Genomic DNA, 14,710 nt, shown 5'->3' with positions numbered 1-14,710 from the left:
TGTCCAGCTTGGTTCAAATAATGAAAAAAGTCTCAACAAAGTCTTGCAATACTTGTCTGTAATGAACACAAAATGTATCTAAATGCAACCGTAAACGTTCAAGTGGTAAGAAGCAAATTTGCAAGGCTCCATGTGGAAGCAGCAGGAATCTTGCCCCCAATTTGCAGTCGGTGAAAGCTGTGGGCCGTTGCTGAACGCTATACCTAAAGATAGAAGAAAATTTTTGTAAAATCTCTTGTTCCGAAAGTTTAAAATCAGACAATGCTATCAACAAAGACCTGCAGTTGGCGTATTTGTTGTAATGCCCATGCGCTTGCGTAGAGCGAGAGAAAGCGGCAGATTGTCGCCAGAGTAAAAATGCGGAATGGGTGCCCACCGACAGATTGTAGCAGTCACGGAGAGCGTGCAAATTCGTAGGCATTAACACCACTTTCTCAAGCGAGTATTACCAGAATCATGAGACATCTATGAGATGAGCGAGTTATGTTTTATGGTATATGAGGACGGTAGTGAAGGGCTCCGGAGATATCGACCACTTGGGGTTCTTTAACGTGCACAGACATTGCACAGCACACAGGCCTCTAGAATTTAGCCTCCATCGAAATTCGACCACCGTGACCGGAATCGAACTGCCGTCTTTTGGGTCGGCAGCCGAGTGCCATAACCACTCAGCCACTACGGCGGCCAATGAGCTGAGCGCATTAGTACGCGCGCTAATTGCTTAGTAATTCCTGTAGCTGGACTTTCTGACGAGTTAGTTTGTACATGATCTTTGAATAAATCGGAGGGCAAGCCAGGCGCCCTTATGCAGCCGCAGATAAACAGATGTGGACTGCATGAAGCTGCGTGAACAAAAGCAAAAGGAGAGCAACTAAAACAAGAAATGGGTTGGCGCGTACTCGAGCTTAAGCTAACCCAACCCTTCATGGCAAAGATCATCGTATATGTTGATGACGTTTTAATTATTTTGAAGCTTTCTTCCCATGACGCAGTAGCAGAAGTAGCTGACAAGATTTCAGGTGAATTTTCAGGCTGCTCACGTTCTCTAAAATTCACTCCGGAACTTCCAAAAAATGGATCCATTCGGTTTTTTGATTTAAGGTTGTTTGTTAACCAAAGTGGTCATGTAAGCTGGGTCCTTCAACCCAGGTCAAAGAACGCATTGTTGCCTTTCGATTCCTCTCATTCCTGGGTGGTCAAAAGGAGTATAGCCTCCACCAGCTTTAGATCCGCGGTTTTAAAATCAGGCATTCATATGTTGAAATCCAGTTTTTACCTTCAAGTAGAGCGGCTGTAAAAGACAGGTTATCCTGGTTTTTTGTTAAGCGTGGTTGCTGAAACGGTGGCCAAGAAGCTCCGCAAGACGAAAAAAGAAGCCGCTTCACAAGAACTAGCATGCCAGAAAAAACTGGGATTCATTCCTTGTTTACTCAGGATTTCACATAATCTTAAAAAATATTTCAAGCAAATATGGCATCGATGTTGTATTCTCTGCATTTCGCAAGCTCTCTAGATTGTGCAATCTGGCGGGAAAGGGTGGCTCGCCTCAATCCACCTGCGGCAAAAAGCACTTGGGTCAGAATAAGTGTGTTGCATTTACAACAGGGGTTATCTACAAGATTCCCCTCAGTTGTGGGCGTTTTTATATTGGACAAACAAGTAGGCGCTTAAATAATCGCTTGTGAGAGCGAACGCGTTCCTTGGGGCAGGCCGGAGTTCGAATCTGCCTGTTCATTGCCGCAGTTGTCGGGGCTGTTGCTCTCAGTTCAGCAAGACCCAGATAATTGGAAGAAGAAATGGGTAACTTGAAAGAGAGATTGTAGAGGCGACTGCCATCTTACGCTCGAAACCGGATGAATCTGTTAGCTCGCCTTCCGTTTCCTTCCTCCAAAAAGAACTGGGTTTCCTTGAAACGTGACCGTTTGGTTGCTTTGTGTTTCTTTTCGGCGTCCATTTCGTTCCTTTAAGCTCCGGTTTACATGGCCTTGCTGCCACGCGCGGTCGTTGTGTTTTAGATCCTCTGATATTTTTTTTCATGTATAGTATACGTCATTCATGCTGAGCATCCCCCTAGCTTCCATGTGCGCATTGGTGTTTTTGTATCGCCGATGGTCTTGCTTTCTATTTGTGTTTTACTTTCCATCTTACCTGATTGCAAGATGACGCGTACCTCTGTCAATAAAAGCCATGGAGCTTTTCAATAAGTCTTAGTTGCAAGTTTTGCCCTGTGTTGTTGCCTCCCTCTGCCTTGTATCTGCTGCGGTGTATAGCCTCCTGTGACTTATTGTCTTTCTTGTGGCGTGAATAAACTATTTGCTTGGAAATATATTTATAAAAAGAAATGGCGAACGGCACTTGGAAGGGTTAAGTACAGGGTAAACCGCTGTTCAAGCGCCGCAAGATGTCTCAAGATAAAATTAAAAGAAATTGAAGCTGAAATTTGTTTACTGTGATCACGCAAATTCTCACCATAGGCCTCCGGCTCAAGTCTAAATGAAATGGCTTGAAATTCCTTGTGGCCTTGGAAAACAAGACGAATTGTAATATATGGCACAGAAGCCGCACTTTAAGCAAACAGTCTCACACAATGTGGGGGAAACGTAGGCGAAAACAAAAAAAAAAGATGCAGACACTGCAAAATTCTACAGAAACTGGGAAATCTTTCTAATACAATATAATTCCAGACATGCTTGCCGGAGGTCGCACAGCTTAGACAAATTGGATATATATCTATTTAGATACAGCAGATATAAAGAAACTAAATCTTTGTTCACCATAGCTTGTTCGGGTGCAAGGAACCGACAGTTTAATCGGATTGGGACATATATTTACGCTCATTTTAAGATTGCAGAGGAAATCAAAAGTTACAAAGTTTATGGTTTATGGTTTAACGGGGTTTAACGTCCCAAAGCGACTCAGGCTATGAGAGACGCCGTAGTGAAGGAATCCGGAAATTTCGTCCACTTGGGGTTCTTTAACGTGCACTGACATCGCACAGTACACGGGCCTCTAGAATTTCGCCTCCATCGAAATTCGACCCCCGCGGCCGGGATCGAACCCGCGTCTTACGGGCCAGCAGTCGAGCGCCATAACCACTCAGCCACCGCAACGGCGCCAAAAGTTACAAAGTAGATTGAAGAAAACTTTGGCTACGCCACAACACAATACTTCAAAAGAACTACACGGAATATGCCATATTGAATAAAGAAGTCGGTTTTTAAAGCTGGGTAACGAAGCTCCTACTATAAGCCTATGGTTAGAAGTTCTCTATTCTGAAGTATTAAACTGTTGGGAAGATTGCTGTTCTCTGGTACAAAAGAATCGCTGTAGTTTTCGAGGCTAACGATGGACTCTTGACGACGAAACGCTACAGGCGAAAATTTCGCATCCTGGACTATACCTGTTGTTGCTGCGTGCTAAATATAAAAACGGCTTCCAGTCCCCACAGTACACAATACCACTGAGATCCGATATGCTTTTCATCTTTGCAAACAGCTGCGGCGGGAGTAATTTCGTAACAGCGGAAAGAAATGAAACGTGGCTGGTTGTTTGACAGAACGCAACAAGAAAGCAGATTATTCAGAGAGAGAATAAAAAGAATAAGGGGCTTTTTTTAAAAAGGCATGTTACAAGATACATCTATAAGCGGTGCTCAATATGTTTTTTTCTTGGTCTTCAACTTATTTATTAGATGATCAATATAAAATATATTGCAACACAAAGCTTACTTGAAATGCCTCCTTCAGGAGGATTTATTCATTTTTTTACATAGTCCCCAGCTACTTCGATGCACTTCCGCCATCGATGCACTAGTGTCTGTCGGCATCCGTCAGAGAAGAATGAGGGCGCCTGCTGGCGGCATCTTTTTGAAGCCACACTCGTTCATGTGTAGTTCTGGTTCTGTCATTTCTAGTGATCTGTACACCCTCTACGACCCCCTCAAATGCTGCATGTCCAGTCAAGTTAGCACCGCCGGACAATGATGGACAGAAATTGTGAAACGCTGTTGCATCAGAAGGCTCTAATATTCTGCGCTAACGAGCACGAGATAGAACCTGCCAGCTCGGGATTACGTTCTAATTGGTCCCAAGATCTTTTCTTCAAATCGTTTCGTTCATATTTTTACCTTTCGTCGTTTTCTTCAAATTTATTCTCAACTATCACCGTCAACAAGTTCAGCCGCCAGCCGAATTTTTTCGAGGTGTCGCCACGCACGCGGCTGCGACTGAAGCAGAAGAAGACCACCAGCGAATTCTCGCGGACGTCCTACCTCGTACGAGCAAGAAGCGGAAGGCTATCAAGACGACGCCTGTACCTCTGCACAAGGCCCGCCTTCAGTGAGTAACTCGGGAGAACCTGCAGGTTCGTTTCTGATGGAGAGAGCAGTGTAGTACCAGCTGTGTATTCGGAGCTTCAGCAGCACTGTGCCCAGGGTAGGCGTCATGATGGTGTCAGGAAACCCTATATTTTAGACATATTTTTTTTTTTACTTTCCACTCTCCCTTCGTTGAGGGGTGCGTATTCTATGGCGACTCTCCCGCTGTTAAGGGGAAGGTGACCATATTTCCGGCTTTCCCAAACTTGATCGAAACTGCTTTTCGAACATCGTGCACCTTTCCATGCACGTGGCAAAAACCAGTTTTACATGACCTTTTGCAGCATGAATGATCACTTTCTTTCGTCTTTGGTGCTGCTTTTTTTGTGTGGAAGGCGGCACTAAGACGGCGGCTAGTTTACAAATGCCCTATGTAAGCTTCGCGTACAACGGTGCACACAATAAAGCCAAGCATAGAGGAATCAATTTGTACAACCATTCAAACACATGTGCCTGTGCTCCTAGGAACTCTGGTTCATTGGCTAAAAGGTACAGGAGCAGCGCTGACGGCCTTCCGTTAACCTACAGGCCGACTCAGGAGCTTTCCGAAACGCTTTACAGTCTGCTCTCTGGAATTCTGTCCCAGCTGTTCTGCCATCGAGCTTTCGACCAAGGAGCTAAAATCCACCGGAACAAATTGTATGCTACCTTATCGGAGTAACTTAATGCCTTATGTTTCGTGTTCTGCTCAGTGTGTGCCAGTCTGCCGAGAGATGCCTGCTCTGTTCGTTAGTGATTTCTCATCTGTACTAACTTTGCATTTGACCTCATCTGTAGGCATGCCTTTACTGGAACTTTTCGTATTAGTTTCATGACCAGCGTATTTAAAACATCTAAACCATTTTTAGTCAGAAAGACGAGACACTACGAAGCAACGCAAAACGATTGTGCGCTACCGAACTTTCGTGACATTTGTCTCTGATCGCGACATGCGGAACGAGTGGTTTTATATTTTTATCCAGCAGCTTGGCGCATTCTGGTTCCTCGCTATTGCTACAATGTAGTCGAGCGCTCCTTATCGCGTGCTTACAGAGCAGCTGTTAAACTGCTGTACAGCTGCTGTTGAGCTGCTTGACACCTGTTAAGCTGTTAAGAGCAGCTTAAAAAAGAATGCACATTTCAGGACGAAGAATCTAATTTGTTTTAACGCGACAGCGCTAGAGCGGAAATTCGAAAGAAAAGCCGCGTGCGTTCTCACACTAATTCAGGACGGTGGAGAGGGTTTTCGCGGCACACGCAGAGCGGTGTAACGACAATGATTAAAACTGAGACAATAATATTTAATTGGTTTTTGGTGAAAGGAAAGGGCGCAGTATCTGTCTCATATATCGGCGGACACCTGAACCGCGCCGTAAGGGAAGGGATAAATGAGGGAGTGAAAGAAGAAAGGAATAAAGAGGTGCCGTAGTGGAGGGCTCCGGAATAATTTCGACCACCTGGGGATCTCTAACGTGCACTGACATCGCGCAGCACACGGGCGCCTTACCGAGACTTCAGTTGTTGTTATGAGGTCGCAGCCTGACTAAAATGTCATTGTTACATATAAGGATGCAAAGCAGATTTTTTGCACTGAAATGAAAATTGGGGTAATTAGTTGGCAATCGAACCCATGACCCATGGGTTGGCAGTCAGACACACTATCCCTGGGACATTCAAGCAGGTTCGCCTTTGTTTAGGGGAGACCTTATGTGTCACGTGGTCAGGTATGGCCACTGATGTGTGCAAATGAGTGTGTGTAATTAGAAATAACCGATCAATCGCGAAGAAAGTAGGAAATAAAATTAACGTGGTGGTGTTTTACTTTTTAGCAGCGCTTAACTGTCCCACCAACTTTTTTCTTGCGCATTACGTCAAAGCGCCGTAAAAGGGTTCATCATGAAAAAAATCAGGCCAAAAAACAAAACACAAGGACCAAAAGATACGAAGACATGTGTCGATGTTCATATTCCCGGATGATAATTGAGCCCAACAAAATACAAGGCATGTTTTTCATTCGTACTTGAGAAGCTTTTGAGTACGTGCTAACATGTGACCGCCTTCATATTTTTACCCAGTTATAACCATAAAAATTCTGCGAGGTCTACTTGGGAAAAAAATTCAGACACTGCGCTGCGAAACAAAAATAAGGTTACCAGAAATATCAATTACCAAAAAAAGGTTTTCGAATCCTCTGTGTGACGACAAATTTCGCGGAGGATATTGGAGTGTTAGTGTTGACAGGAAAGTGAAGGCGGCAAGCGCAACTGATACCTAGTGTCACTAGTTACTGCCGCTAATGCGGAAGCTGCAATGGGACAGCAAGACGCTAGCCGAATGCTCAAACTTCTGCGGGTGCCATATCAGTTAGCGACAGGAAGCCGCCATGTATTTCTTGATAGTCGACCTCAATTATTCAAAAATTAGGGAAATTTTCTTGATCAGAGCAATGCTAAGCACTACCAAAGGTTTCCTGACTATTGGTTTGTGCCGCACCCGCGTACCAACTCTGCAAAACAAAACATATGTAACACTTCACCCGAAATTATTACATCACTTAATCTTCGACTACCTAGTGAAAACTAACTAACTAACTAACTAACTAACTAACTAACTAAATAACTAACTAACTAACTAACTAACTAACTAACTAACTAACTAATTAACTAACTAAATCATTCACTTCAATTAGTTTTTTTGCTCCTCTTGGTTTTTAATCCCTGTAGAACCAGTTTTCACTTCCAGTTTAGTTTTAACATGTGTGTTAGGATGCTTTTCTTTCCCGTTATTTCAGCTATATCAACAGAAGTACTCTCGAGAATGAATATTTTGTTCAGTTCGTTTAGCAGATAACACTTTTTTGTGTCATTTCTGATTACCTGCAAATCCATTGCTGCTTCTGCCACTAGACGGGTTGAGGAACCAGTCAGGTGGCCTTTGTCCACATTTTTTATTTGATTCTATCACAAAGCTATATGTTTTATGAAAATCAATAATTTATTAACTGATCAACTCGTTTTGAAATGCAGGCAGTAACCGAAGTGCAGCTCTGAAAAACAGTCCAGGAAGCTTTCGAAGCCCTCATTCACGACGATATCATACTGCAACTGCGTGAATTGTTCACATACCGAGTGTGTGTTCCGCTTTGGTCAGTGCAATGGTGCGCTTTCTAGTCTAAACATGCCTGGTAATGATGATATTCTAAAATTGAGCCCAACTGAAGTGCATTATAGTCCCTGAACAGAATTAAGCACTGAAACTCAATATAAGACTGCACACTGGCATGCGCAGCTGCGCCTCGGGGCTCTGGTGTCTACTACGTAAATTATTTTGCCACTATGAAGGAGAATATGTTCAGTTCCGTGGTGCCCACTCGACGCACGCATGGTGTGCACCTCTCTCCATGAAGTATTTATTCTTTAGTCTTCCTTAAACTCATTATTTTGGTGCATTTCAGTCTTCAGCCATCTCTGTGTCATAATCCTTTAAACTTGTTCTTTCATGTGGAATGTAGGAAATTAAACCTAAACTCTCAAATTATTATTTCGACCATTAAAATTTTCAGAAGCTACATCGTTTCCTTGGAATGTTTTTGAGCATTTATTTTTGGCTATAATAATAATATGAACACATATCCTCGTTGGTATAAGTGAGAAGTGAAGGATGAAACGGATTCACCTGAATTCGTGGGATAACCAGCCGAACCCAGTAGTTATGCACGCCGCCTACCCGCATATCGCAAGCTGAGAAAGCTGCAGTCTGAATGCGGTAATGACATAAAATCTTTCCTTGACGCTACCACTCCGAAGCTACCTTGACATAACGCATGACCGAAGTAGCGGTATAGTCTCGCTCCCTCATAAGCAATTCCTGTCAGTTGTTTTCGAGGAGTTGGTGGCAAGAAAAAACATGGATCTAAATATGCAGTGACTGCTCGCTCCCAGGGAGCGCGCTGTTGAAGCCCCAGGTGGCGTTAATTGCTGAGGGAATTAAGCATTATATACAGCACAATTACTAAAAAGATGCTTGTTGACAGAAATATCGATGCGCCATGGACTATAGTGCGCACATGTGCTGATTATATTCGGAGTGGAAACATTGTAGACTGAGTTTGTTTCTCCAGACCTTACTAAGCAGGCCGTGCAGCTTTCCCACTTTGCCAAGTAAATGTGAGACATTGTGCAGCCTACAAGTCTGAAGGACGCCGATTCGCGTCGTCCGTAAAATTCCCGCCAGTGCTCTACAGACAACCCGATAGACAGCGGTAGTGTGGCGCAGCACGCTCCTAACTGTTCAAAGTGATGCTTTATTTAATCGTGTCGTTCACTAAGCGAACTGCGGACATCATTCATTAATTCTCTCGAGCTTAAAGTTGGCTTCAACTCTTCTGGCTGTTTTTCATGGCTTTTTTTTTTTTGCTCCCAGGATCTACGCTAGTGCCAGTACTATCGCCACTAGTTATGAAAAATTGTTGCGATGGTCGCAGCTCACGCATTTGGGGCGACTGATGTGACATCCGACTTGTACATTGTAAATTTTAATACCCCTATTCATGAGTGAAAAGAGATTAAGCTGTCCTTCAGGGCACGCCCCTTAAAAGTGTGCTGGAGGACAGTATGTTCCCTTTTTACTCCTTTCGTGTTTATTGTTTAGCTGCTCTTCGCTGTTTGAGTGCACGTACTTTACTGGACACCGATTATTTTTCTATCACAGTGGCCTCTGTAAGCTTTGTCCTGCCTCTGAGCGTTTTAATATATCTATCTCAAAGAGACATGGCTTGTCGCGAAAATAGAGCGTATCGCCTGAAATTCAAATGCGCCGCATATCGCACGCATGCAGCGTATGGAACGTCTTCTCTTCTTTCCAGGCCAGACACTTACAGCGCCGTCAGACAACCCATAATTAGCCGAACAAGCTGCAGTGGCCAGGTAATCTCAGGTTCTGCATTAGGGGGCCTTTCTCCAACCATGTCTGAAGAAGCGAAATCACCCGAACCTCTAGTTCCGCGTCCAGCCTCAGCCGAGGACAAAATACTTGCTGACGCGAAGGGAAAGAAAAACAAAGCTACTCTCGCTTCGAAGGCTTCTTCCGCAGTTCCAGCATCACTGGCCGCGAAGAATCAATCTCAACCTATGTCTCCTCATACTGCAAGGGTGTCGGACGAACGCGGATATTTAGCAGCCAGTCAGGAGGTGCCTGCTCCATCCAGAGGGCAACCAGATGCCCCCGAGGACAGAGGCGGATCACCTGCCCAATTGTCAGCTCTAAAGACGGTATCTCGAAAGCGGCACAAGCACAGGCGTTCTTCTCATAAGGCTCCACGAGGTCCAGACGACAAGACTGATGCGGCAGGGCATGCGGGAACTGCTCACGTCAAGCGGCGCAAATCCAGAGTTGTCGAAGGCGGCTTGCATCTAAACAAGGACCACAAACCAGTCCAAGTACCAATCGCACGTCCCTCTCAAGCTGATGATGGACCCACCCTGAAGCCGGAAGGCAGCGTGTCTGAAGACCAAGGGCTTAAGCCAATAGAGGTCATCCCCATCGATGGAGCAGACACACGAACGCGAGGGAGCCACATTCCAGACGAGGCGCGCCAAGAGGAGTTTGGGCATTCAGTGGCTTCTGCCACGGTAGAAACAGAGCGTGAAGCAGAAGACGGCACTGTTACGGCAGGCGGCGCAAGTAAAACCATATGGAGCTCTAATGCGACTGCCAAAAGCGAGGTCGGTTCGACTCTGCTGGCTCCCACTAGCGACGGCAAGGTGAATGGTGGTTTTTCTGTGCCCACTGAAACAGAAGTAGCCGCAGACGCCGAAGTGAACGCCGATACGGCTCCACCTTCTCATGCAGAAGTAGGTGGAACTGATACAGAAGTACGTAGAGATGCTGAGTCAAATGTCAATGCTGATGTCGACGCAGCATTGAAGGGAGAAGGAGCTGAGCACGGTATTGACGGTAAAGCGGGCATCATGCTGGCGCATCAAACACGGAGGAGATCGTCAGCCGCAGTTAAAATTATGGCACCGGAACCGGAGTGCGAACAGCGTGGCCCACGTAGCAGTGATGCATCGGGGGCAACAGGACGGTCGTCACGTGGTAGCAAGGCGGCGCGACCTGGTCGAGTTCCCTGCCGCAAGTCGGATGGAGATTTGCGCTCCTTGTACTCGCTGGTGGCCCTCAAGGACCTGGCAAGTACTATTAGTACCTAATCCCGTCGATATGATAACACGGAGCTTTTTTACTGTTTCTTACGGGGCCGCCCTGATTTCGCACTGTAGCACCGCTTTGTAAGCGATATTTGAGTGGGCCTTTAGCCACTAAAATGGTACAAAGATACGAAATCGAGGAACAGGTTGTAGTACTGTGCCTTACCGCAAAACTAGGAGACAATGATTATTATTTCGCTGTTCCAGCGAACTGGGAAGTGGAGAATTTAAAGAAAACTTGTGATCAATTAATTCCTTTCCGTTTTGGATTTGTACAGTTTCGCCAAAACGGAAATAATTGCTATATTTGCATGGGCAGAGCAGGTAAGCCCTATTCCAGAAACATTCGCTAGAAGCTTGTTTTAGTGTATAAAAAAAGACCGTCCGATATACAAGGGACTTCTTCCAAGTGATGAACATATTGAGCACGCTGCAAGTACGTTACGAAAGTGCAGAAATTCGCTGTTTACAGGTTCACTATGAACCTGTATGAAGTGAGCACTATCGTCTGCATGCTCTCCGTACTTGCAGTACGGAAGGTTTAGCGGAATTGCTAAGAAAGCGGTAATTTTCAATGAAGGGTGTCAAGGGATCAAAATAATTTTGCATCGTCCGTTGCATTGGTATACTCGATAACCTCCATTACCGACCCAAAGTTTCATTTTTGCCCACGGAGCACTTAGCTAAAAATTCGCCATGGGCACCAGAAAAAGGTCAAAGTTGCTTTTGTTGTCACCTATACTGACGGCTAGCAGTCAATTAGCATGTGGTCCGCGTGCGCCTAGGAGACGGGGCATTCTCGCGGGCAACAGGTTCAGGGGCAGGGAAGTAATATTGTCATTTCTCGGCTAAAGGTGAGTAATTTTAATTTTTTCAGCCAAGAAGTTTCCAGAATTCTATTTGATTTCCTTTAAAGCCGTATGCCGTGCTCGGTACGTTGTTCGCTACAGACAGTCTCGTCATTCCATCTTTTCTGTTATCTCAAAATCTTCAGGCAACCACGCTGCAGACCGACTCGCCGGACCGAGCACATCAGGGCGCACAAACCCTTATGGATGAAGACCTGGAGCACAACGTGGCGTGGATGGTGTGGCTCGCCATTGCTCTCGCGGCGGCGGTGACGCTGCTCTTGTGGATCGGCGGGGGGAGCAATGTCGGAGGGACGGTGTGCGCCTCGAGCTCCTGCGCGCAACTCTCGGCGGCCTTCGAGGGCGTGCTCAACTATAGCGTTGACCCTTGCGTCGACCTGAACGCGTTCGTGTGCTCCGGAGGGAATCGAGGACCTCGGAGTTTGGTCGCCCAGCTGATCAAGGAATACGAGCTCACCATGGTGCAGCTGTTCCTCGGTGGCGAGACTGCCTTCGCCGCGTCCAGGTGAGTTCGCTATCAGGACGTACGTGTCACGCTACACGAATCTGGAAGGACACGAACGCAAAACGCGGCCAATGCTTCGCTCGATACACCGCTTGCGGTTTGTGCAATCGCAGAAAATATGAAAATTTCGCCCTCCGCTATTTGTTTCCCCGTTAAAACGTAAGAACAGTGCGTATCTAGAGCCCTGGCCCCGCCGTTCACATAGGTGGTCAAGCCGGGTGATGTGTCAACGACCGAGCCGTCGTGAAAGCCCCGTAGAACTAAAAGAAATTCCAGATGGCCATTTCGCTCTCCGTCACCGTGACCATTAGCGTCAATTAAGATTAGAAATAAAATTTAAGAGTGTACTGAGGGGCCAGTTGGTCAGACATTATGCTAAAAAAAACGTTGGGTTTTTGACAGGACAATGAAAGGCGAGGAGAGGACGGGTGCTACTCGACGGTAAAGTAGCACCCGTCCTGTCCTGGCCTTTCTTTGTCTTTTGAAAAGCTCTAAGTTTTCGTTGAGCAAATTAGAAAAGGTTAGGGTGATGGAGAAAGCACTACCACACTCCTGAGTGACATTACAATCGTGATCGACAATTGTGCGCAGTCATGTGTCAGCGCCATTTGCGTGAGCTTGATAAAGAAACTTTTTTTTTGCTGCGAAAGCATTAATGTGGAGTTTCAGAGCCGTCCCTTGACACTGCCCGTTCTTCGTCGTCTTCTATGTGGCACTAGTCGGGAGGTTATGAGCCTTGCAAAAAATCGCCTGTTGTATGTTCGAGAAGCTGACCTAGCTAGAGCACTCCCGCGGCACTGCCCGCTCATCATCGTCTTCTACGTAGCGCTGACTCGAACGTAGTAAAAACTTTGGTTGGTTGGTAACAACTTTATTCAAAAGTCCTGCAGAGCTTTCGCCGACGGGGCCTTAGGTTTCCCACGTGGGGATGTCGAGGTGTTGCCTTGCCGTCGCCTCGCGGGCCTGCTCTCTGTAGATTTTTTTTGGCGCACAACTTCAACTACCTTCTGTTAGGTAATGTTTTAGAATTCTAATGCGACATCATTAGAGTTTACGTCAGATGCAAAATGTGCCGTCCGATGTCACAAAATTCGTTGATGTGGCGAGTGAGCTCACGTGACCTTGTGACGTCGTCGCATCCTGCCCTGATGGGCCACAGTGATTGGTCTAGAGAGGTCAGGTGACATCGCGACGCCATTACAACTGCCTACTGCGTCGGATGGGAGCCTGGTCACTGTTTGTGAGCCGATAGCCCACCGTGGGCGGTGGCGATTAAAAAACTGATTGGTTAAGGCAGGTCACGAGGCCCTCTGACGTCATCAAAACATGCCCATCGGGTGGCGGGACAATAATTTCTAGATAATAACCTTGATAGCTTTAGAGTTCACCCGAGGAACAACCCAAGGCCGCCCGGTATGACTAAATTCGTTGATTGGTCGAGAAAGGTAAAACAAAATCCAAATTCGGAAAAAAATGTAATATTTGGAAAGTCGGCACCATCAAAGCATAGCGGATACCTATATGGCGGTTGATGGACCTACAATTGCAAAGAAAGTGACGCAGACACAAATGGTATTTGCAACAGAAGCTCTATAAATGTGAAATTTAATTTGATCGCATTCCACTCTTAAACTGACTTAAGCCTCCTCATAGCTTTTTTTTTCTTCAGGTGTCCCTATACATCGTATCACTATACAGTATACAAACGGCCGCACTTTTTTGTCGCGATATTCGCTGCGATGCAGCCCCCTTATACAGTGCAGTGCGCGGGAAAGACTTCCGCATGGGGTGCTTGTCCCTGGAATGGCGAACGATACATGTCAGAGCACCTTCAAGATCCTCAGTGTTAGAAATTATTCCGGAATCCTCTACTACGGCACCTTATACCCTCTTCCTTCTTTAACACCCACCTTTCTCCATTACCTTACGTCGAGATTGATGTGTCCCCCGAGACGTGAGACAGTTACTGCATCATTTCTTGTCCTCAAAAACCACTATTCTTGGCGAACGAAGCGGCGGCGCTGCTGTCGCCCAATCTTGAACGCGTTCCTATTGCGTGCTGAGTTCGTCTATATAAACACAATTGGATACTTGTGTCGCGTCGCGCGGCTGGTTCTTGAAACAACGAATAATTTCAATTCGGTAGCACAGCCAGTACTACGACAGTGCTTGAGGCGAAAAAAAAAACGACCATTCGAAAGCCGTGGTAATCCACCACATTCTGGCGGCGCTGCTCTCCGGACTGTCTTAAGTGGGCGGCACCTGGCGGCGCTGCATAGGAAACGCGGAGACCCCCTCCACTACACTGTATATTCTAGTTCACTGTATCTGTACCGCACAGTCCCAATGGTATATCTGGCTCCTAGCTCCGATACATTTCATTTCTTAATCGCTACCACTCTAGCTGCGGCTCGGGCCGGGTTCCTCGCTACCCTTGTAAATGGAGTAATCTTAGGTTCCAGCTGCTGCATTCTGTAACTTTAAAATTTTTGACAATGTCTGGGGACGCCGCTTTCTGCTAATTTAAAATGCACGAACACACTGCCTGCATCGATACCGTTCTTAGCCGTCCTGTCGGCGTCAATTCGTGGTCTGGCGTTTCCAAGCACTCCGGGTACAGGCGTTCGGATTCTGTTTAAACTGCACCAGCTGGACATCGGCTCATTAATAAACCAAACGGACATTCTTGACGATGATGATAATGACTGCTGCAGGCAGCTGTCCTCACCTCGCTGCTCACCTGGTAGCGTGCCCCGCAACAAGATTTGTATAGACA

General features: G+C 46.1%; 1 protein-coding gene across 1 annotated transcript in view; it reads left to right on the top strand.

The window, feature by feature from the left end:
- Window positions 1-9,483: 9,483 nt before the first annotated feature.
- The window catches only part of LOC144097936 (uncharacterized), an 18,310-nt gene continuing 13,083 nt past the window's right edge, over window positions 9,484-14,710 (top strand). Inside the window, exons 1-2 of the mRNA XM_077630532.1 lie at window positions 9,484-10,542; window positions 11,555-11,934. Of these exons, the coding sequence (XP_077486658.1) occupies window positions 9,484-10,542; window positions 11,555-11,934 (1,439 nt within the window). The remainder of the gene's footprint in view (window positions 10,543-11,554; window positions 11,935-14,710) is intronic.

Source organism: Amblyomma americanum, chromosome 7, assembly GCF_052857255.1.
Source record: "Amblyomma americanum isolate KBUSLIRL-KWMA chromosome 7, ASM5285725v1, whole genome shotgun sequence".
NCBI lineage: Eukaryota > Metazoa > Arthropoda > Arachnida > Ixodida > Ixodidae > Amblyomma > Amblyomma americanum.
Note: the sequence above shows the minus strand (reverse complement) of the source record. Positions and strands in the feature narration are given on the sequence as shown.